At 45.0% G+C, this 25,461-nt stretch overlaps 1 protein-coding gene across 4 annotated transcripts in view; it reads right to left on the reverse strand.

Annotated features, from left to right (window-relative positions):
• Positions 1-25,461, reverse strand: part of MANBA (mannosidase beta) — a 76,692-nt gene that overhangs the window by 39,168 nt on the left and 12,063 nt on the right. For all 4 annotated transcript variants that reach the window (XM_038398461.2, XM_038398458.2, XM_038398456.2 and 1 more), the window contains exons 2-7: positions 23,165-23,259; positions 22,561-22,666; positions 19,631-19,801; positions 16,656-16,779; positions 5,825-6,000; positions 2,030-2,140 (exon numbers count right to left, since the gene is read on the reverse strand). In XM_038398461.2, the coding sequence (XP_038254389.2) occupies positions 2,030-2,140; positions 5,825-6,000; positions 16,656-16,779; positions 19,631-19,801; positions 22,561-22,575 (597 nt within the window). In that variant the 5' untranslated portion in view covers positions 22,576-22,666; positions 23,165-23,259. The remainder of the gene's footprint in view (positions 1-2,029; positions 2,141-5,824; positions 6,001-16,655; positions 16,780-19,630; positions 19,802-22,560; positions 22,667-23,164; positions 23,260-25,461) is intronic.

Here is a 25,461-nt window from a genome sequence, read left to right on the forward strand (position 1 = left end):
CATTTTGAACTATACTGAAAATATTGATCATGAATTATCTTCATCACTCTGAACACAAACTTTGGGCCCAATTCTGTTAACACTTAGCAGGACTGATCATGATGGAAGTTAACGACAATGAGAACTGACTTCAACAGGGCATCTTGTTGGATCACATTAAAGAAGTTCTGTATTAAAATCACAAATGAGTTTGATTCCCCATAGTTTAAATTCCGGGGTATTACTAATTAAGAGGTCTCTTGGGTTTTGGTACTGTTTCTCTCCCTTTGTGTGTGAAACTTGCAAGCTGCTAATTGTGTTAGTACATTCTAAGACAGAGTCTGTTCTCAAAGCAATTCTTTGTAACAACGACAACTACTCACACCGAGAGAGACTCAAAGCAATACTCTGTAACAGAAACAGCACCCAGAGACTCCCCGCTCTTTTGTTGTATTCATCTCGCTTTGTTAACAATTGTGATTAAAATAGAGATAGAGGATGTATGTGGATGGATGCTTGGTGTGGATAATAACTGAATGATCAGGGAGGTGCCAGCCTAAGAATCCAATGTCCATCGGCCGAAGAAGGTGTCAAGTGGAAATAACCAGAGGACCTGTGGAGGGCAGACTGGAATCCACCCAACAGCCTCAAGAATGGAAGAACCAAAAAACAAGATAACATCTGGCAGCACGGAGTCGTCAGGAACGTGCCATCTGCTGATTGATTCAGCAACAGCATGATGAAGCAATTCCCATAGACTGGCATAGGAAGAAAATCCTATTAAAAATGGACTCTAGAAAGTGAGAACTTTGGGGTCTGATTCTGCAAACCAACTTCCAGGAGCATCAGACAAGGCCCTGCTCCCTCCTCACGTCCAGGCCACCTGGCCAGTGGTTGGAATGAGCAACTCTAAAGCTGGTAACTATGGTAACAACCTTGCAGAACACGTGTGTGTGTGTGTATGTGTGTGTGAATAAATCTGAAATTGAATGGAATGTTATAGCTATAACTAACTGCTTACGATGATTCTTTCTGTATTCACAATAATGTGGCATTTTGCCTTTTCCCCTTTAATAAGAACCTGCTGGTTTTTATTTTATTGGTATAACAATCTCACAGTAGTAAGTACTATAATGAACAGCATTTGCAGGAGAAGAGCTTCTGGACTAACTTTCAGTGGTGCAAAACACATAAGTATCATCTAGCAAATGTACAGATTTATTTAGTAGTTTCCTTATGTTCATAGCATGTAGGACCCAGTCTAATTTTGTCTGAATTTTTGAATAGGTTGAAGATTTGTGAGTGGTTCTTTAATGCCCCAAATCTTCTGAACATCCTAGTAAGTAATGAAAAAGCTTTCTTCTACAAACAGGTACTTTACAGAATCTGTTACATTGGGTAAAATAAAGTACCTAATTGCTACTTAGGCATTCAAATTTGAGATACTGCTTTCCTCTGAAAGCTGGGAAGCATAAAGTTGTGTGTTTTCAATACATCCGGTGTGCTCTAGTAATTGAAGTTACTTCAGATTTGTGCCTCACAACACATCCCAAAGGTTTTATACATTGAAATTCCAAATAAACTTCTCTTTTTAAAAACAAATTAAATATAATTATATACAAGTTTTTTTTCAATGTGTGTTACCAAACCATCAATGGTAAATTTCATGTTCATTACATAATATAATTTATCACACCTGAAGATGACAAGCAAAATCCCACAATGCTTAAACAAAGAGCTTTTTGTTTTGTTGGTTGTTTTTTTCCCCCAAGTTTGAGAATTTTAAAAACAAAAATAACACCGTTTCTTTTTTAAATTTCAAATTAGTTTGCAAGTTGTCTCCTAGTCAGACTGGAAGTGCAGGTTTTGGCACAAACATGCCAGCATGTTAGTTACCTTATATCTAGGGCTACAGAAAATCCTGTTTCTAAATAATGGTCTTGGGTAAAAAATTACAACCCAGCAGAACATTTTCTAATACTGCTTGAGAGCTACTGGGTTATTCAGTGAAGCTTCCTAACATTAACATATATCGAGAGGATTTATGTACCTTTGAAAATTTCTCAATCTTGTATCCTGCCCCCATGTTGAAAGTTGTTGTCATGTCATATCCAGTTTGGTTTCCATGGCCACTAGGCCACCAAGTCTGCACTGTAGCACTCTTAAGGAGGAAGGAAACAAAAACAAAAAACAATTAGAAGCTAAGGTCAGAACAACTTGTGTGAAGTTAGGCATGTGTCTCACAATAACAACTGTGCATCCAGTAGGAGATTTTCAAACACATAAATGGCAGCTGGGCCCCAGGGTATAAGGGGATGAAATGGGATCCAGCCAGGGCCACCCCTCCCCACCGCACCAGAACTGTACAGGGGAGACCCACCCCATTACAGGGGCACTAGAATCCAGGAAGTTTCTCCCCTTCCTCCCTCCTGCCCCCCCCCCAACACATGGCCTTGGGGGGAAAAGTGCAGAGGAGACAGTCAGAGACTCCAGCTGGTCAGAGCAGAAGCAGCCAGAGCAGCGACTTCTGGAGAGTCAAAGAATTTTGCAGTTTGGACTGGACTTTCTCTGCTCTGGGCTGATTGGCTGTTTGCTTCAACCCTCACCCTCACTCTCTCCCTCCCTCATTCTCACATCAGACCTGCTGGTGTGTTCTACCCCATCCCTGCTTGTGTGTTCTAGCCCTTCCCTCACCCTCTATCTGTCTGGTCTATTTGAGTTGTAAGCTCTTCAGTGCAGGGACTGTCTCCTACTCTGTGTTTATACAGCACCTAGCACAATGGGGCCCCATTCTTGGCTGGCCCTCAGGCACTATTGTAACAAACATTGTTAATAAATAAAACAACAATATAATAATAATGATAATACCCATTGAATGGGAATGGGAGTTAGGTGCCTAACTGCTGTTTGTACCATCGAAAACCTCCTCCCTCATCTATTGTGTGTGAAACTAAATATTTACCTGCAGCCACCTCTTCAAGTATCATCCTGGTCATATGTTAGTTGCACTCACTGGTTCAGTTAAATTGAGCTTTTAAATAAAAGAAGGAGGATCCATCCCCTTCTGAGGCTTCAGGCCTTTGACTTTTTCCTCCATATTAGTTTTTATTGATTTAATTTCTGGAAACAAAAAAAGTGACTTCCCTCCTGTGATTTAGTATCATCTTGTTTTCCCAATAGAGATGGAGCAAGGTTAACAGCATCCATTTCATATAGTTATATCTTGCCAACTGCATATTATAGCTGCCCAGTTCTATAACTTACTATGAGCAGCATTCACCAGTTCAGTACACAAATTGGGGAAAGAAAGCAGTAATATGTGCACCAAACAAAGGAAGGATCAACAAAGATGTTAATGCAAGAAGTGTCGGGATCTTTTTGCATAAAACGAGGCCAAAGAACACCTCAGTAATATGATTTGCTGTAGCCATACCCAGACCTAATAAGTTATAGCCACTTATTTCAGCTTCCATGATCTGGAATTATACTAAGCAATAGTGTCTGAGTATTAAGCGGGAAATTCAAGGGATAAAAACTGAAGCATAAAAATTGGATCATGCATCATCAAATATGGAGTGGCTTTAGAAAGCTAGACACAAGTGGAGCTTTCTTATTGGTTGGTAATGATGTAATACCCATATCCATCTATTAGCAGATAAGCAAACAATTTCAGAACAGCAAGAAAACACTATGCAGTGAATTTCAGGGTGATTATTGTACATCTCAGGTTGTTACAGTCCACTTGAGCAGTCTCGGACCTAGATCATCATCATCTGATGTGAGCTCTCATTGACTAGAAATTCATTCCTTGCTGTTTGTCACACCATGCAAATCTGTTGCACAGAGTATGGGCTCAGTCTGGCTCACGGATACTTAACAACACATTGCTGTGTCTCTTGTAAAATCAGCTGCTGTGAATTCATGCAGCAAAAGCCCTTTATGTACAAAGAATAACAATACAGTTGCTTCTGCTCTGAGGGCACCTTTTCCTCACAAACTACTCTCAGGCTCATAGTTGTATTTTGTTAACCAATTTCTTCCCCAGGGCAGGGGAGGGGGAAATGCACCAAAGCACAAAATCATGTTCAGTTTCATATCACACTGTATGTATTACTGCAGAGTAAAAAGGCTCGCTAAAGGCTAAAGTTTGTTTTTAAACAAAACCCTTTAGCCTAGATATTTGTACTTCTTCATGTAACCTTCTGCCAGCGGTCAATAATAGTCTCTTTTTCAAAATAATTAAGACATCTGAATCAACCATGGCCACATACACCACTCTCCACTCCCACATTCACCTTAATAGGTGTTTCTTCTCCACGCACACAACACATGGGAGTCCTTCAGAATATAAACCAAATACCTTTTAACAGGGAAAAAAAAAAATCTACAAATTTAAGTTACCCAGCAAAATTAAATTACCAAAGCCAGAAAAATGTATGAAGGGTATGGCAGAGCCCCCATAGTCTCAGAGGTTATTAATTGGGTGTGTCAGGAGTCCAGGATTCTTGTTCTCAACAGAGTCCACACCCACAAATCCAATTAGATTCAGTGGTGGTCAAATGGGAGGAGGCTCCCCTCAGCTTTTTTTCCCCACTCCAAAGAAGTCAGCATCACCAGCTCCTGCTCTGATCAGCTTTTGCCGGACCCTGGTTCAGGTCTGCTGCTGTCAAGTTCAGTTCTGTAGAGGCACCTCCATTAGGTCCAGATCTCAGTGCAGGAAAGAACCACTATTCCATTTTGCTCTTCGTGGGCTCATTGCCCAATACAAGCCCGTTACTTCTCAGCACAGGCTGACCTTTTTCTCCGGAGTCTCTCTAATAATTTCATAACTACATTTACAGGACAAATTTAATAGAATTCCTAAAAACATAAGCACAAAACACTATGGAACTACATGGAAGTGAAATCAGAATTTATGTACATTAACCCTGCCAGTAGCTAGCCTTTCACCCACTGCGAGGTGAGGGATGGGAGAAGTGTCAGAGAGAAGGAGCTTCTGTTCATTCTAACTCTAGGGCTTATACCTATTCATCCATTTTCAGTTGTGTTTCTCCTCTCCCAAGGAATGCTTCATTTCTCTGACACTCCACATGTCTTTAAGGATCCCTCAACTCAAGGGACTAAATTCAGAACTAGTGAAAGAGGTGCAACTTCATTAATTTTGCACCCTCCTCCTGGCTAGCCAAATTCTATACATGACTTGTTTTCCCTTAGTTACCCAAAGGTATCTTACTGGTTGTATGAGGAATGCTTTTCCCTCCTCCTCCTTTAAGGGCCAAACATATTGCATCCTGACTACGACAGGTACCTATATGTCCAGAAAACTATGGTCTGGGACAGGAAATAGTGCTATCATACAGGATCACAGAACTGCCATACTGAAGTAGACCTGAGATCCATGTAGTCCAGTATCCTGTCTGACAGTGGTCAGTACCAGATGCTTCAGAGGAAGATGAAAGAAACCCACAGTAGGAATATGTGGGATAATCTACACAATCTGTCCCAACATCAAAAATGGGATGGAGGATTAACACCAGCACAACGATTTCCGGGCCAACAAAAGCAAAAGACGATATCACCGCTCTCTTTGTCTCTCACTTATTAGGAGTGAAATGCCACATATTCCATCCACACTGCTCTTTGGTGTCCTAATGGAGGAGTCAGTTGTGAGAAGGTCAGAGAGCTGTTTCCCTGCTCTGAAAGGCATCAGGCAGAGCCAATACAGTAGAGATGAGGAAAGTGAATGGGAAAATTAAAACTGTGCTGGAGACATCTTGCATTTTCCTTCAAGCAACCAGAAGGAAACATTTTGTTACTTGGGACTGTTCAGGATTCACCCCCTCACCTTATTGATGTTTACGAGCAGCACAATTCTGCCTTCTCCAGGAGGAAGTTCTGCAGTATATGTTTGCTGTGTTTGCAACTTAGGAATGTTCACTGTCATGAGACCAACAACTGGCTTTGAGCTGACTACATCAAAAACAGACTCTATTTCAAGACTCCACTGCTGAGCACTCTTCACTAAGCAAAGAAAAAAAAAGTATTTATTTATATTTCTATGCATACTAATTCACGTCCTTAGTCTTATTAAAGATACAATTACACAGACAACACACACACAAAAGAAATGCAACAATTTTGTTTTTAAGTTTGCTTTTGAACAGGACCTATGCTTCACTGTTTAGTGTATTTGACACCAATGTTTACGTTTGCTCATTCAGACGAGGACTATGCAGTGTAATGGAAATTCATAACTCATTTTTCCCCCCAATTCCTAAACCACATACAACCTTTGAAAGTTCTGTATAACACAGAGCATGAACCTCTCATTCTTTATCATTAAGAAGGGACTTTTCCTACTCAACTTCCACAGTCATTTATGTTTGCTTTGTCAGTATTCATATGAGCAGAGGTCTCTTCGAGAAAGGTCGCAATCACAAGGCAACTTTTGTATATTGAACAAAAACAGTATTAATAATAAATAAGCCAAATTCATCCACCACTAATGTTGCCAACTTTCTAATTTTTGAAAACCGGACACTACAGCAGGAGTGTAGGAAGCTCCCACTACTCCCTGCTTCGCCTCTTCACCCCCAAAGCCATGCCCCTGCTCTGCCTCTTCCCTCGAGCCTACTGATCTCCCTTTCCTCCTTGCTCAATCCTCTTCACCTCCCTCAGCTGTGATCCCTCTGCTCTGGGGCTACAGCCCCTGATGTGGAGTTTGCCCGCCCATGAGACGCCGGTAGGTGATGGCCCTAGCTGAGCAGGGGCTGGTGCAGGTTGATGACCTGGCACCCAACCCCCGCATGCAGCACCCAGACTTTTGGTGTCTGGTACATATGACCAGCCACTGTACAGGTCCCCCTTCGACTGGACTTTCTGGTAGACAACCAGATACCTGGCAACCCTACCCCCCACATTAATAGATAAAATGAACTGAGTTATGCTGGGGATGAATTGGGCCCACTATGTCTAAACCTGATGGGTCCCTATGTTTGTTTCTCTTTTGTCACTGAAGCATGCAAGAGGAAACATGCTAATGAATTGTCAGCCATCTCTCTGCACTTACGCCAAAGTGTTCTCTTGCTTAAAGAATCATTCATTAACAAGGTAATCTGGTGAAAGGGTTGAGTGTAGCAGCCGTGTTAGACTGTATTCACAAAAAGAAAAGGAGTACTTGTGGCACCTTAGAGACTAACAAATTTATTTGAGCATAAGCTTTCGTGAGCTACAGCTCACTTCATCGGATGCATTTGGTGGAAATACAGAGGGGAGATTTATATACACACATAGAGAACATGAAACAATGGGTTTATCATACACACTGTAAGGAGAGTGATCACTTAAGATGAGCCATCACCAGCAGCGGGGGGGGGGGGAGAAAGGAGGAAAACCTTTCATGGTGACAAGCAAGGTAGGCAATTTCCAGCAGTTAACAAGAACATCTGAGGAACAGTGGGGGGCGGGGTGGGGGGGAGAAATAACATGGGGAAATAGTTTTACTTTGTGTAATGACTCATCCATTCCCAGTCTCTATTCAAGCCTAAGTTAATTGTTTCCAGTTTGCAAATTAATTCCAATTCAGCAGTCTCTCGTTGGAGTCTGGTTTTGAAGTTTTTTTTGTTGAAGAATAGCCACCCTCAGGTCTGTAATCGAGTGACCGGAGAGACTGAAGTGTTCTCCGACTGGTTTTTGAATGTTATAATTCCTGACGTCTGATTTGTGCCCATTTATTCTTTTACGTAGAGACTGTCCAGTTTGACCAACGTACATGGCAGAGGGGCATTGCTGGCACATGATGGCAGACAGCCCCCCAATCTGACCAGCAACCACACACCACACAGCAGAACCACTAACCCAGGAACCTATCCTTGCAACAAAGCCCGTTGCCAACTCTGTCCACATATCTATTCAGAGGACACCATCATAGGGCCTAATCACATCAGCCACACTATCAGAGGCTCATTCACCTGCGCATCTACCAATGTGATATATGCCATCATGTGCCAGCAATGCCCCTCTGCCATGTACATTGGTCAAACTGGACAGTCTCTATGTAAAAGATGTGTATCATACACATCTTACAGTGTGTATGATAAACCCATTGTTTCACGTTCTCTGTGTGTGTATATCAATCTCCCCTCTGTATTTTCCACCAAATGCATCCGATGAAGTGAGCTGTAGCTCACGAAGGTTATGCTCAAATAAATTTGTTAGTCTCTAAGGTGCCACAAGTACTCCTTTTCTTTCTGGTGAAAGGGGTATCTCCAACTAATGTTTGCTGAAACTTCCTGTTAATGTGTTAACTTTCGGTAATTAAACGATCTATAACCAAAAGCTGGCCAAGCCTTTACTTTGCATAAAACAGCTGAATATGCTTCCTGGGCGTTGGGTTCTCAAGTTTAACCCATGAGCATCTATGCAGCCCTTTGGAATCCTGTTAAGGATTCTGTCTGTCTTTCTGTGTTTAATTATTCCCCCACTTCCTCACAGGGGTCATCCCTCTTGGAGTGGGTGTGGGGCAGCAGAGTCTAGTAATGGCAAATGGAGGTACCTAGTAGTGTTCCTGTAGTAGTCTCAGTTGTGGCACTGTATTTATTACCCTTCTTCTTGTAACAAAGATATTGGCAAAACACAGCTGAATACTGTGCATGCACAAAGGCAATCCAAAACAGGGGAGACTTAGTATTTTTTTTATTATTATTTACAAGAAAATCTGCACTGGTCTAACCAATTTTCCTGCTTGTGTTTCTTCCACTGGTCATTCTGCCTGTGCAATAATATAATAATGCAAGAACCACTGAAAAAACAGAACTATAAAACCCACTTGTTTTATCTCCATTGTAACTGTCAATTTCCTCTCTGTGTGTATCATATATCTACTTCCTTCTGATAGTTAAGTTGTAGTATCTCCATTTTGATTTGGGATAAAAGAGAAAGTAGTTTCTCTCAAAACAAAATTCATCCCTGGTATAACTTCACTGGCTTAAGAGAATTCATTGGGATGAATTTGGCCCAAAGCTGACATCACCCCTACACAGAGGGCATGATTTCCAGAAGGGCTGAGCACCCAAAATTCACATTGAAGTCAATGAGAGCTATCGGTGGGGAAAATCAAGGTTAGAGACACTACATAAAAGGTCAAAACCATCAACTTTCCCCCAGATGCACTTTTTCCCCACCCTTCCCCGGCATAAGAGGCCAAGTCCATTCCTGAACTCCAGGCACTGGATGGCAAAAAATGAAAACAAGTGCTCCTTAGAGATCCAGTGGTCAGGAGGCTATGACTCAACAATCTGGCAAGCAACACAAGTGATTGTGCTGTTTCAACACAGCACAAGTTGCTAATTCATGTTTATTCTTCCAAATTTCAGTCTCCTAATTTTAATGAGCTCGGTCTCCATGTTGGACTCCGAAAGCTCTGTCTGCTGAATGAGAGGGCCCTCCTGTCTTATCCAACAACCCATCCCCTGGCTGCCAGCAGGTGGAGTTGTGAGGATGTGGGAGGAATCAGGCAGCACTTACTTATCTGAACTTCCAAGAAGCTGTACTGAGTCTATGCTGAGGCTTTTCATTGAAATTCCGACTACGTTAATTCTGGCTGAGAGCTGGAGCTATTTTTGGAAGCTATAAAAACATCCAGGGAGTGACGTCTTCCCCTTTCATTTAGACACAACATCTTGCTTCGTAAAGCGTGAAATTCAGCCCAGTGAAGAGGGCGCGCACACTACCCACTCGCCCTATGTTAAGTGGGTCTTGCGTGGAGCGGAGGGTAGCGTGGGTGGTCTCTACTGGCATGCATTACACTTGTTGAAACAGAAAATAAACTACTTTTGTTCAGCTTCCATGATCTTCAATAGAAATGAAAGACAACCAAATGGCAGAGCCAGGCAAGGAAACCAGTTAGGTGGCAAACATGCAATGCTCAAATTGTAGAGTGAGAAACATAATACTTGCACATCATAGTTGCTTTTCTGTCCCAGTCTCGTCCATGAGCCCTGAAATTTCAGCACTGTTTAAACTGTGCTGACACTGCACTTGTCCACTCAAGACAGAACTACAGCTCCAGCAGCAGCACTATCTGTTTGGGTTTTTTTAAATGAAAGTGTGAGAGTCAGGGGAGAGAAGAGAGCAATTTATATGGGAAAAGACAGTTACCTTTTCCATAACTGGTGTTCTTCGAGATGTGTTGCTCATGTCTATTCCACAATAGGTGTGCGTTCGCACCACGTGCACCAGTGTCGGAAGTTTTTCCCCTAGCAGTACCCGTAGGGGAACGCCCCTAGAAACCCCTGGAGCGGTGCCTGCCTGGCGTGCTATAAGGGGGGCTACGCTCCCCACACCCTCAGTTCTTTCTTGCCAGACAACTCCAACAGAGGGAAAGGAGGGCGGGATGTGGAATAGACATGAGCAACACATCTCGAAGAACACCAGTTATGGAAGAGGTAACTGTCTTTTCTTCTTTGAGTGATTGTTCAGGTATATTCCACAATAGATGATTCCAAGCTATATCTGTTAGAGGTGGGTAGGAGTTCACAATTTTCCGGGACGGAGTACAGCCCTGCCGAACCCGGCGTCCTCCCTGGTCTGGGAGACGATCGCATAATGCGAAGTGAAAACGTGAACTGAAGACCATGTGGTGGCCCTACAAACGTCCTGAATGGGGACATGGGCCAAAAAGGCAGCCAACGAGGCCTGAGCCCTAGTCAAGTGTGCCCGCACAATTGACAGCGGGGGAATTCCCGCCAGGTCATAGCAGGCACAGATAACAAGGTGATCCAGTTGGAAAGCCACTGAGTGGAGATCGGCCGACCTTTCATGCGCTCGGCCGAGGTGATGAACAGCTGCGAGGACTTCCTGAGCAGCCACGGGGGAAACACCCTGCTCAGCCATCCATCGGGAAAACTGTAGACTCGGCGTGTGGAGGGTCACCTGCTTTCCAAGAGGATGCGCTGAACTCCTTCCAAGCACGTCCTTTCCTCCCAGCCTAACCATTGAGCAGCCACATTGTGAGGTGGAGTGCCGCTAGGTTGGGGTGAAGGAAGCGGCCCTGGTCCTGGGAGAGCAGGTCTGGGTGGGATGGCAATGGCTGTCAGGCTCGTGAGGGTCCCATACCAATGCTGCCTGGGCAATCAGGAGGACCCGGGCCTTTATTTTTTCCAGGACCTTTTCTATCAGCGGAAACGGGGGGAAGGCATAGAGGAACCAGCCTGACCAGGACAGGAGGAAGGTATCGGAGACAGCACCCCTTCCCAGCCCCCCCCGGAGCAGAACCGGGGACAGTGACAGTTCTGCCGAGTAGCGAATAGGTCCACTTGGGGACCTCCTCACTCTCGAAAAAGGCTGTGCACCACCTCTGCCTGAAGAGACCGCTCATACTAAGAGAAGTCCCTGCTCAAGCGATCCGCCCACGAGCTCCAGGAGCCCGGTAGGTGGTAGGCTTGTAGGCAAATGTCGTGGGCTATACAGAAGTCCCATAGCCTAAGGGCTTCCTGGCAGAGGGCAAAGGATCAGGCCCTGCCTTGTCTGTTGATATAAAACATTGAGGCCTTGTTGTCCATGAGAACCCTGACCACTTGGCCCTTCAGGTGCGAGCAGAAGGCCATGTATGCCAGCCAGACCACCCTGAGCTCCCTGACGTTTATGTGGAGGGCCAGGTCCTGCGCAGACCACAGACCCTGGATCTGAATATTCCCCACATGGGCTCCCCACCCGAGGTCTGATGCATCGGACACCAGTTCCATCAATTGCCTGCCTCTGAACGGGTCCCCGTGGAGAATGTTCCCCGGGGAGGACCACCATCGTAGGAGGCGATCACCGGTTCAGGCACAGTGAGGACTTTGTCCATCCTGTCTCTAGCCTGGGAGATCGCCAAGGCCAACCATAGCTCGAGGGGCCTCATCCTGAGTCTGGCGTGACGGACCACATATGTGCATGCCAACATGTGACCCAAGAGCTGGAGACACACTTTGGCTGTTGTCACTGGAAACCTTGTGATCATGTCGATGAGCCCTTTCAGGGTCTCGAACCTGTCTGTTGGGAGAGAGGCTCTGACCAACAAGGCATCCAGGACTGCCCCAATAAACTCTATGCCAGGGGTCAGCAACCTTTTAGAAGTGATGTGCCAAGTCTTCATTTATTCACTTTAATTTAAGGTTTTGCATGCCAATAATACATTTTAACATTTTTTAGAAGGTCTTTCTCTATAAGTCTATATATTTATATAACTAAACTATTGTTGTATGTAAACAAGGTTTTCAAAATGTTTAAGAAGCTTAATTTAAAATTAAATTAAAATGCTGATCTTACATCACCAACATGTTCAGCCCACTACTGGCCTGAGGGGTTTTGAGGGGGTGCAGGGATCAAGGCACAAGGCTGGGGTGTGTGTGGGGGATGCAGGGGTGAGGGCAGAGGGCTGAGTGGTGTGGAGGATTCAGAGGGTTGGGGATGTGTGAGGGGGGTGCAGGGCAGAGGGCTATGGATTGTGGGCTGGGGTTGTGGGGGTGCTCCCAGCCCCCTGCCCTGAGCAGCTCATGGCAGGAGGCTGGAGGGGATATGCCCTGATTTCACCGCCCTCCCCAAAGTCCCCAGAGCAGAGAGCACACTGCTGCTCTGCTTTTCCCTCTCCCCATCCATAGCAAGGGCCATCAGCTGATTGGCCGCAAGGAGGGGGGGAGGAGGGGCAGGAACCCAGCACGCTGGGGGAAAGAGGCGGGGGGAGAGGGAAGCTTGTGTGCCCTGCAAGGAGAGAGTGGTGGGCGGAGAAGAGCGGGCCAGGCAGGATTTTTAATGGCACGCTGCTGTCTGCTGGGATCCCCAGCAGACAGCAGCGTGCCATTAAAAACTGGCTCGCGTGCTATAGGTTGCTGACCCTGGCGCTATGCATTGCACTGGGACTAACGTGGTCTTGGTGTCGTTTACCAACAGGCCCAGAGTGGCGCACGTGGACAGAAGGAGTGCCATGTAATCCTGCACCTGCGACCGGGAGCTGCCCTTGACCAGCCAGTCGTCCAGATAGGGGAAGATCTGGACCCCACGGCGCCTGAGATAGGCCGCCACCACCGACATACACTTTGTAAATACCCTGGGGGCAGTGGACAAGCCAAACGGGAGGACCGTAAACTGGTAGTGTTCCTGCCCAACCATGAAACTGAGGAAGCGTCTGTGCCCCTCGAATATATAAATGTGGAAGTACGCATCCTGCAGATCGAGGGCAGGTTACCGGTCCCCAGGATCCAGGGAAGGGATGATGGAGGCCAGGGAGACCATGCAGAACTTGAGCTTTACCATGTACTGGTTCAGGCCTTGCAGGTCCAGGATGGGCCTGAGCCCCCTTTAGGCCTTCGGCATAAGGAAATAGCGGGAGTAGTACCCCTTGCGTTCGAACTCCGCTGGCACCCTTTCCACCGCTCCCAGGCCAAGGAGCCACCCCACCTTCTGCTCAAGCAGAGCCTCGTGAGGGGGTCCCCCAGGAGGGATGGGGGCGGAGGGTGGCTGGGTAGGGTGGAGGTAAACTGGAGGGTATAACCCCAGGAGATGGTGTTGAGGATCCATCAGTCCAAGGTCAGCTGTCACCATTCCGGGAGGAAAGCACCCACCCGGTTGGAGAAGGGAAGCTTTATTGTGGATTGATTCCTGATGAGAACTGGTAGGGCTCCCCAGGGCATCCCATCAAAATTGCCATTTCCCTGCCTGTTTGCCCTTCGAGGACCCACACTGGGGGGCAGGCCAAGACTGTCTCTGTGGGCACTTCTTATAGTCCTGCGACTTTTTATAAGGGGGCTCATATTTAGATTGGGTGGCCTGGGCGGGAGCCTGCTGTGACTTAAACTTCGGTTTAGCCAGAGCCGGAACATAGAGGCCAAGAGTCTGAAGCGTGGTGTGGGAGTCTTTCAGGCCATTTACCTGAATTGCCATTCAGGTCTTTATATCCATTTGTTCCACAAACGGAGCTTTGCCGTCAAATGAGAGGTCCTGCAAGGAGGTCTGCGCTTCACTGGACAGCCCAGAGAGCAGAAGTCATGACGCCCTTCTCATGGATACCGCGGAGGCCACGGACCACGCGGCCGTGTCCACTGCATCCGACGCTGCCTGCAGAGTTGCTCTGGCAGTTGCTGTACCCTCCTCCACCAGCGCTTTGAACTCCTTCCTGTCGTGCTCTTGGAGGGAATCCCTGAACTTGAGCAGGGAGCCCCACAGATTGAACTCGTATCAGCCCAGGAGAGCCTGATGGTTCGCCACCCATAAGTGGAAGCTCAAGGACAAATAATTTTTTCTCCCAAATAAATCCAGCCTCCTTGAATCCTTATTTTTTGGAGTAGGGGCTGGTTGGCCCTGCTGTTCCCTGTGGTTGACCGACTCGACCACCAGGGAGTTAGGAGCCTTTGGTGGGCACAAAATATTTCTGTTTCGCTCTCTTAGAGATGGGGGCCAATGAGACCGGGGTTTGCCACAGGGCATTTGAAATTTTTCCCACTCCTTCATGGAGAGGCAAGGCCACCCTGCCCGGTACTGTGGCGGATAGGGCATTAAAAAGGGAGTCCGAGGGCTCCTCCACCTCCTCTGCCTGAAGGTTGAGGTTTGATGGCACCCTTTTCAATAGCTCTTGGTGGGCTTTAGAGTTCTCCTGCAGGACAGAGGGAGGAGCGGCCGTAATCACCTCATGAGGGGAGGGCGAGGAGGGAGGTGTGTTACTTTGCATTTCCACTGGCACCGGAGGGTCCACCTCTGGTCGCTCTCTGGGCATGGCACCGAGGACGTACGCCCCACCGACTCCTTCCTCGGAGGTCGGGAGAGGGAGGCCAATGGCCATTTCCAAAGCTCCGGCCACCGAGCGAGCCCCCATCCGGTGACACTGCACCTGCTGTGGCACCGGCGAAGCAGGCTGTTCAGCCTGGCTGGCCTGACCCATTGATGGATGGCTACGAAGGGAGGCCAGGCTGGTGTATGACCTGCCGTTGTCCATTGACCAGGAGGACAGGTGGCGCCGGGAGCGGTGGGACCCCGAGACAGCGACTCCAATGTGGAGGAACGATACCACTGGTAGCAGCTGCTCTGCGATCAGCCCTGGCGGGTGGATCTGCAATGGCGAATAACCAGCGATCGACGCCCGGAGCTGTGGGAGCGGTGCCGTGGTGGGGTCCTGGAATGAGACGACAAACGGGAACGGCGTCACATTCGTGTTGCAGCCAGCTACGATAGCCCCTCCGAGACGAGGACCTTCGCCTACGTCTGCCTCAGTCCCATCGGTGTCTGCTCCTCGAGGCGGAGCGGTGCCCAGAGTCTCTGTCAGACGGAACCCAGCCAAACAACCTGGTGGGAGTTGACGGACCCATGTGGACTACGCACAGAATGCTTGTTGAGCGGCGAACAGCGTCGGGAACATTCCCTCGACCGAGACCGAGTCGGGGGTGACTGCGGAGATCCCAGTAGCAGCTTGCCTCTGGACGGCGGGGACAACATTGGCGGTGCTCCTGGTACCGGCATGGACATCACATCCGAGCCACCTGCAGGGCCTCTGGCATGGAGGGCATCCGGACATCCAGGGAAGCCTGCTCCGAATGGGCCAGGCTACTCTGCTCTACATGAGTCGGAGGCCTAGAGGCTGATGGGGATCGAGGACTGCCCAATACTGGTCTAGTCTCTGCCCCAGATTTACTTCGGTGCCGCAGCGGAGAAGGCCTCTTCTTAGCCTTCTTGGAGTGCCCTATGGACGGGGAGTGGTGCCAACTAGTAGATGGCGCTGGGGGATTGCCGCACACCAACACCGCGGTGCCTGGTGCCAACTCGCAGCAGCACACCAGAGTCGGGGTCAACGTCAACTCCATGAGGATAGCCCAGAGCCTAATGTCTCTCTCTCTCTCTCTCTCGGCCCGAGGCTTAAACGACTTGCAAATCTTGCAGCGAATGCCGAGATGGGTTTCACCCAAACAGCGTAAACAGTCCGTGTGCGGATCACTCACTGGCATCGGGTGCCTACAAGTGTCACACGACTTAAGACCTGGGCCCAGGACATGCCTGGGTGCACTAGCTAAACTAAACTAAAACTGATTGAGTACTAACTACAGGTACCAACCCTGCAGGAATAAGAGTTCTGGGGACAAGCTACAGCAAAGCTGGAGCAAAGCAGTTCCAAAGCACCTTCACTGGCAGCAAGAAGGAACTGAGGATGGGGGAAGCGCACAGCGCCCCTTATACCGCGCCATGGAGGCGCCACTCCAGGGGTTGCTGGGGTGCTCCCCTACGGATCCTGCTAGGGGAAATACTTCCGATACCGGTGCACGTAGCAAGCATGCACAACTATTGTGGAATACACATGAGCAATCACTTGAAGTTTAATTGAACACACGAGCTGGTGCAAAAGTAATGCTCCCAAACAACAGAACAGGACAGAGATAAATCACTATTATAAACCTAACACACATTTTTTTGATGCACTGTTGGTCTCTTTATGCAAAACAGAGTTTGCATTCTGGACTTTTAATAATTTTACCATTATTATTTATACTTCAGTAGTGAGATCTGGACTCCATTGCACTCAGCACTGTCCATACAAACAACAAAAGAACAGCTTTTATGTTCCTATTCCAGTGTACTAAGTAACTGAACTTAGAATAAGAATCCTGTATTTCTCAAGTGAAACAAGAATAAAGGGTAATATCATCATGACTTACCATAGCTGGGGGTCAAAGTGAAGTAGATCAGGTGACAAAGGTTATAGGCTTCAATTCTAACATCTTTCCAAATTCCTTGAGTGGGAAAAGAGGGACCCCAGTCCCAACTGAACGAACATTGTTCCTGGAATACAGAAAGATGTATCGCAAGTATGTATTTTTCACAGAGGGACTGTTATTGTTCCAGACAATAAAAAGACTCTTTATAAAAATTATCTACTGTATCTAAACAAAATATTTCCATACACCAAATAAAAAGTTCTCCAATTTCCAATAACTCAAGAAGAATGTACAGTAACATTTCCTTACTCCTTGGCTAAATTCTGCCGAGATTTAAAACCATACAAAATCAGTGGGAGAGCAAAATCAGACCTACCCCTTCCCTTAAAAATAATAATAATAAAAAAACCAGCAAAAAATTCAATAGCAGCAAACCAGCAGTTACTCTCAAAACAGTTCTGACTTATCCATAGTCTTAAGGTCAACCTTTAATTTTAAATGTAAGAGACAAAGAAAGGAATAGCACATTGATGGATAAAGGTGTTTACAATAATTTAAAGGGACACTATCAACCTAAATATCAACAGGAGTATGAAAATGTTATGTCTACTGTTGTTACCAGTAACACAGACTAGTGTAACTGAAAGAGATTAGAGATTCAGTGTGTTTGTTTGGTACATTTTGTGTATAGTTAGGTTCACTCTTTCTCCCTTGTGTTTGCATGGTTCTTTCATACCGGAACTGGAAGATTATCCAAAAAAAAAAACAAAAAACCCCACATAGTTAAAAAATAGGAAAATATCATTGTGACTACACAAAGTGGCAGAATTAAATACTCATGGCCAAGCATAGCACCTGAAACTACCTTTTTATTTTTATTTATTTTTAAAAACTGACTAGATTTTTAGTCAACAGCATCCCTTTAAGACATCGATTGAGCTGACCTTTAAGCTCCACAACATCCTCTCCCTCGTGCAAATACAATAGATCTTGTTAAAGTCCTGTACAGTGACCTACCATTCTAAATTTAGAGACCAATAATTTACAGCTGAAGCATACTAATTTTGGCAAGCAACAGTGTGTTAGTCAAGCCTATTCCCTGCATCACAGGAGTCAGCTTGCGTGTCTATCAAGTTGCAAAAGCTTCTTCTAGGAAGAAAGCAATGAACCAATTTCAAATTTAACAGCAGGGACAACCAGTTCTTAGAAAACAGTCCTGACTGCGAACCATCTTTTTCTTTTTAAAAACTTTATCACTGATAGACAGTCAAGGTTCATTAATATAATCCCTTATATTTTCACCAGCTATTGTAAAAAGCCACCATCTTAAAGTATTAAAAGGTACATTTTCAGTGTGGGCCTGGGGTGATTCGGCCACAAGACTCCCATGAAGATCTAGATGAGTTTAACATTCTTAATACTGAACCTCATACACATATACATAGCATTCCATTACTTTACAATGGTAAGACTCAAACAAACTTTTAAAATGTTGTGTTTATTTACTTTCAAATGTGGCAGCTCTGCCGTTATACCCATATGTTTGAAATGCAAGCTGTTTTAGGAAACATTCCAAGCAATCTGCAAGTAGAGAAATGCAATTCCTTTGAGGATAAAAATCACTATGGGTACTTTCCACAAGTCTTACGAGTTTAAATATATAGCCCAGCAAAGTATAAAAATCATTCCTAGCAATTTCACCTCCATAAATAGGACTACAGCTGTTCAAGCTCCTTCCCCTCCAGACTGATTTCTAACAAACATATGGACTCTGCAGAATTAAACAACTCTCCAAGTTTTAATTAATCTTTATGATACAAGTGAACCCCCTATGCTTTCCCCCACTTGGGTTTCAAATTCAACCATAGCAAGGATAATCAGGGTTGGACCAGAGATTAGTGCTTAGTTCTGCTACAATTCTAATTGCAATCCGTAGGGATTGTAATGGTTGTGAAGGCAATGTCTTCTTCAGCCCCAAGGAGAGAAGGGAACAGAGTGCTTTGGGGAACAAGGCACCAAGCCCTCTGTTGACAGGTTCTAGAAGAATTACATTCAGTTATAGGTCAAAAGGATTCTGGGCATGTTGTTTGAGGTAATTGAAAATGGAGGATCTGTAGGTCTCTGTTGAGAATACAGGGAGCACTTAGCAGGGAAATCATTTAAACTGTGACAAACCAACAAAAGAAAGGCAATTCTGAAACTCATTATTTTCCCAGTTGTGCCTCCTTACTGCAAGGCTCTTTCAGAACAGCGTGAGATCCTATACAGAAGATATTCTGCCATAGGTAGTTATAACAGTGTGAACTAAAGACTTACAGTTTCCCATCTTTGGAATTTTTGTTCTAGTCTGTAATTTTAACTTAATATATACACACACACACACGCACATATATATACACACACACACACACACACATCTCTCTCTCTCACACACACACACACACGCACACACACACACACTTCACAACACCTTAAGATGAAAGTAGGCTCTCCGTTAGATAACTCTTGTCGGTACATGCCAGAGAGGCACAGTATAAATAGCACAGCACATGAGCAATGAAAAACACTCACAAAGTTGCTTGGCTTAGATTTACTACAGCCTTGGCAATAAACTCTGGCACTCAGAACAGCTTGTTATTGTCATTATTCCTCGCTAAACTCACATAGTGGATAGATTGATAGTGACTACACAATCTGCCCCCCACAGAAACACCCTTCTGGCTGTCAGTCTACTTGCTGACACCTTGACAAAGATAACCTTTTAAAAATTCTTGTCACACAGATAGCTACCCTGGTCTTTTTATGCCTCTTACAGATTAGAACTACATTTTGGACTATGGGATTTTTTTGCTATGAAAAATATGCCCTAGTTATGAAATTACACCACAGGTTTCAGAATGCATTTATTATGATAGTACATTGTGCATTCCTGCATCCAAGCCTCTAGTCGCATACACACTTGATCTTGCTCTTACCTTTCTGATGAAATTAACATGGCACTCCCCTTTCTGCACAGGTGGAGGGCACTGTGGAGGCACACTGTATGCGCTGTGAGATCTGCTCTGCTCTGCTGCATATGAAATGGCTGATAAGAAACGGACCTCAATAAAATTGACCTCCTTGATCACACTGGTAATATCAAAGCTCTGCACCAGAAAAAAACCAAAAACAAAACGGTATACCACTGAAATTTAGCTGTGAGCTTTATAAAGATTGGTATATTTGTTTTAAACCATATAGATATTATTTGAATATCTTTGTGAACTAGTCTCTACAGGTTGCAGGACTGAAGGAAAAGAGAATTAGAATACTTCTCAAACTAAGAGAAAACGCACAATAAGTCCTACATGTAGCTCTCTCTGGGCAAACCCTTCAGCCCCATTGCAGTCAATGGGAGTCTATGGGTATATCTATATAGCCCGAAGAAGTAAACCTCCCAACCCAGGTTGACAGAATTGAGCTAGCAGGCCCACACTAGCACTCTAAAAATAGCTATGCAGACAACACTTTGAAGATGTAGCTTGAGCTGTGAAGCCCGGGGTGGGTAGGTGAGCTTCAGAGCCTGATTTTAGGTAGACTGAGTACTCAGCTGAACCTTATACAATCCTCTGCTGTCAAGGCATAGTATGATTCCCCATCCCTCCACTCCCTTCTCTAAAATGTAGATACACTGTCATCTCTGGACTGAGCAAAGAACTCTCCGTAGGACTTATTTATTGACCTGTTAGAGCAGGGGTGGGCAAACTATGGCCCGGGGACACATCTGGCCCTCCAGACGTTTTAATCTGGCCTTCGAGCTCCCGCTGGGGAGCAGGGTCAGGGGCTTGCCCCAATCCGCGCGGCTCCTGGAAGCAGTGGCATGTTCCCCTCTGGCTCCTAAGCATAGGGACAGCCAGGGGGCTCTACACCCTGCCGCAAGCGCCGCCCCCGCAGCTCCCATTGGCCCTGAACCACAGCCAATGGGAGCTGCAGGAGCGGTGCCTGCACACAGTGCAGCGCACAAAGCCGCCTGGCTGCGCCTCAGTGTAGGAGCCGGAGGGGGGACATGCTGCTGTTTGTGGGAGCTGCTTGAGGTAAGCGCCACACACAGCCTGCCCCCTGTCCCCCTTCCATACCTCTGCCCCAGCCCTGATCCCCCTGCCCTCTGAACCTCTCGGTCCCAGCCCAGAGCACCCTCCTGCACCCCCAACCCCTCATCCCCAGCACTACCTCAGAGCCCGCACCCCCAGCCGAACCCTCCTGTACCCCAACCTCCAATTTTGTGAGCATTCATGGCCTGCCATACTATTTCCATACCCAAATGTGGCCCTCGGGCCAAAACGTTTGCCCACCGCTGTGTTAGACCCCCCCCCATTTGTGGATGGACAGAAAGGTACATATTTAGTTTTAAAACTCTTATGCTCTCACCACTATACCCACCCCTCAATTTAATTTCACCTGGTAAAATGAAGATTTCAATTGGTTGATATTAGTGTTCTGTCCACACCATTAGTTTGTGGCATGCCTGCTATTTGTTCTTGAATTTCTACCAAGCGGAAGTGCCCCTGCCCCTCTCCACAATCAGCAGCCACTGTCCTTGACCAGGCAGCAGACCACCACATAACAAATTACAACATAAGCAGCCTCCACAGAATAGATTCACCACTCAAGTGTTTTACAAATGGAGCCACTGAATAGAGTAACTGCCAGAGTCATGAAATCCTTGACTCTGTCCTAGTCAGTTCGATTCTACGTTACGCAGTCATTTCACAAAGCAGATGCTACTAGTGGCCTACCAAACTGAAGATCCAGAAATAAATACTGAATACTACTTCTTTGCAATTCTACAGCATCTCCCATCTGTAAACTGTTTTGACACCTTCCAATATTAACTAACACCTTCACAACACCCCTTTGAAAGAGAGAAGAATTAATATTCCTATTTCACAGGTCGGAAACCGAGGCACAAAAAGGCTATTTGATTTGTTCTAGGTCATGCAAGTCTGGGGCAAAGCCAGGAACAGAATCCAGATCTCCTGAGTCCCAGTTCTGTGCTTCAGCCACAAGACCCTCTTTTCTCTAAAACCACGAAGGTAAATGTTGAGACATGAAGAAACTAAGGATCTCTGTGTGGCTCAGTTCCCCATTTATAAAATGGGCTTTCCTTTCTCACAGTCGTCGTCTGTTTTGTCTATTTATACGCTCTGGAGCAGGGACTGTATTTTACTAAGTGTTTGTATAGGACCTAGCACAACCTTGTAATTGAAATCTACAAAGTTATTTGGTACAATTATGGCAATTCTAAAATGGGACTGTGACTATTCAGTACCTGATCCTGTCATACTGATACAGACTAGGATCAAAGAGACAACACAATGACATCAAAAGGCCTGGGAATTTAGATACTCTATTAGAATGAAAGAACAAAAGAAAGAAACTGCAGAAAAACATGTATAAGTAAGCTTTACACGGCACGCATTTACACTTCAGCATTCGCAGGTAAAGCAGCAGTACTCTAATGCCAATTAGGAAGCAGATTTACAGTTAATATAACTGATTTAAACTTCAGTTTTCTTAGGGCTGTGACAGCTCCCAAGAAGCAAGACTCATATCATTAGGTAAACTGTTCCTCTTGTCATACTTCTTCTAGATTACAACATGAAATGTTCTTCTCTAGGCCTGATCCTGCTCCCACTGGGAAGCCAGTGAACCTCCCCTTCCCAGCAATGAGGTGGCTTTCTGTATGGCTCTCAGATAAAGACATTTCAAACCCTATGACACATTATCAAGTCTAGTTTATTACATTATACTCTGGACTGAACACATTGGGGGTATTATTGTGTACATGTCAAGGTACGAACCGCTTGGCAGAAAAGTGCTTAGAGACAACTGTAGAATTGCCTTTAGAAATACCAGAATTACTCACATATCTGTTGAACATGTTGTCCGTTCTCCCAACAGTGACATTATTGATCAGGATTTGTGCTACTGTATCTACTCCCTCGAAAACCAAATTCACTTTCTGCCATTTGCTATGAATGATGACACAGGAATGTAAAATTATTAGGGTACTTTGAATTAACTACACATGGAGAGAGTCAATACTGAAATCTATGTCCCCAGTATCCTAAATAGCAGCTGTTTCAATGGGTTACAAAAATACTTTCCTCAGTGTAGCCATCTTTATCATTTCAAATTAAAATGACAGCTGACATGGATCAATACAATACAGCACAACATCCCAAGTCCAATAGATATCAGATGTGTGGCTGCTTGCTTCCTATCAGCTTTATTATTGCCCTTCAGCAGTTGGCAATTTGTACACCATTTTTTGACAATAGGGAAAAAAATCTTGAAAAAGAAAAAAAAAAACCCACCAAGTGACATTTAGCAACAGGCTGCTTGAAGCTTATATCCCATTACAGAATTTGGTTTATTACATCTGAAAGTAATCGGTGGATTTGGGGCTGACTGCTTAACAACAAGCATTTCTGCATGGAAGATAACATAAAGCTATTCTTATTGCATACCTGACATCAAAAGGGGCTTTGAATGTCCTGCTGTAAGTCCAGTTATCCAAGGAGATCCATCTGTAGGCCAGGTCATTAAACCTATAGTAAGGATCCTATTGATAGACGAACAAAAAAACATTGCAGTGTTACACAAATAAAATGAATACTGTTATCTAGTAGATGAGTCATTTTCTTTCAGATATTCTGCAAGTGCACAATCCAATTATCTTATTTTGGTTAGCTTCAAGAGCTCAGATATTTCTTCCACTTCTGAAGTGATATGTGACAGCAACAGCTTTAGAACATTTTGGCATTAATTACATATAGGTTAAATTAAATTCTGCTTGCTGTACTCATGTTTAGAAGTAAGGGGAGCAGGATTTGGCCCTTATAATGCTGGGCTGGAAACAGAAAGAATTCAACAGAGGTAGCAATTCAAAAGGAGAGAGAGAGTAGCAAAACCACCACCACAATGACAGAGCCTAGAGAACAGACAAGATCATAAGCACCAGGGAAATAGAATCTTCAAACCTCTAGAAACTATAGTGAACAAACTTGTATGGTTTTTAAATAACAGCAACGTCCCCAGAAATCCACACCAATTACCTCTGATATGATAGGAATATATTTCACAGTTATATTAGGGGAGGTAAAAGTGGAAACATATTTTGGTTGGTTGAGTAAAATTAAAATGTCTACCTCTGTTCTTCCCCCCAGAAGACAGTTATGTGAGAACCTCACTGTAATTATAACAAATGTGCTATTTTCCTTTTAGTCATACTGCTCACTCAAGAATTATAAGCACATTCCTTACAACTCATTCCCACTCCCTTTTCCTTGATGTTCCTTTCCTTATTTTGGGTCACTTTGTACCTCACCTACATTGCAAACAACTGAGGGCAGAAGTGTGGACCTGATACTTCACTGCCTTGCACCTTGTGCAGCCACTTACACGTGGAAAAAGTGAATGTCAGTGAGGAAGTCTGACTCTTTGGTAGCATTTTACCTCCACTTTGCACAGATGTAGATGGTAGTGCAAGGCTAGGTCCTCTACTTGTCAATAAAACACTACGGACAAAGGCCCTGTTGAAATAATAGTAACAATGATCTATTAAGGGCCCAATCCTGCAACCCTTACAAGTAGCCCCACTGAAGTTTGTGGGACTACCCAAATGAACTAGTAGAAGAGTTGTCAGAGCGGAAACCAGCTCATAAAAAGTCTCACTATAGTGTCTGAACATGAGAAAGATGTTTATGTCAGACAGTTCAGTGTGTATATCAGAGGCACCTGCTGAGACAGTGTCTCATCTTTCTCCAGCAATTTCTCAGCTGAATTGGTTTCCTAAAACAAATAGCTGTAGATTCTGCTGATGTACTTTACCTAAAGCTTACCTAGAAAGAGCACAGAGGCCTCAAGATTCACTATGTAACATTAGAAGCTTTCTAGAATGTTAGGAGTTATTCCTGGGGCCTGAATGCCCAGATTCAAACAGGGAGAAAGAAAATTTGGTCAGTCTTTTTATTTTCCTTGCTGCAACTCAATTTTTCTCATCTTGTATGTCAGTATCAATATTAATAGTCCTTCTGCACTCAGATTTCTTTGAAGGGGCTCTTCTTGTATCCCTTTTACAACATACAAGGCTAGATTGTGTGATTTACACACAGTCTTGTGTAGGACACAGAAGAGTCACAGCACCTGAGGGAACATCAGGAGAGGATATGTCTCAAGTAATATAGATTCATAGATACTAAGGTCAAAAGGGACCATTCTGATCATCTAGTCTGACCTCATGCACAACGCAGGCCACAGAATCTCACCCACCCACTCCTGCAAAAAACCTCACCTATGTCTGAGCTATTGACCTAAAATCGTGGTTTAAAGACTCCAGGGAGCAGAGAATCCTCCATCAAGTGACCCCGACCCCAAATGTGGCAATTAGCTAAACCCTGAGCATATGGGCAAGATTCACCAGCCAGATACTACAGAAAATTCTTTCCTGGGTAACTCAGATCCCACCCAGCTAATATCCCATCACAGGCCATTAGGCCTATTTACCACGAATATTTAAAGATCAGTTAATTACCAAAATCACGTTATCCCATCATACCATCTCCTCCATAAACTTATCGAGTTTAATCTTAAAGCCAGATAGATCTTTTGCCCCCACTGCTTCCCTTGGAAGGCTATTCCAAAACTTCACTCCTCTGATGGTTAGAAACCTTCATCTAATTTCAAGTTTAAAGTTCCTGGTGGCCAGTTTATATATATATTCTCTTCTGGAGCCTCCCAGCAGGACATATGCTACTTCATGGGG

Source organism: Dermochelys coriacea, chromosome 4 (assembly GCF_009764565.3).
Source record: "Dermochelys coriacea isolate rDerCor1 chromosome 4, rDerCor1.pri.v4, whole genome shotgun sequence".
NCBI classification, from domain to species: domain Eukaryota; kingdom Metazoa; phylum Chordata; order Testudines; family Dermochelyidae; genus Dermochelys; species Dermochelys coriacea.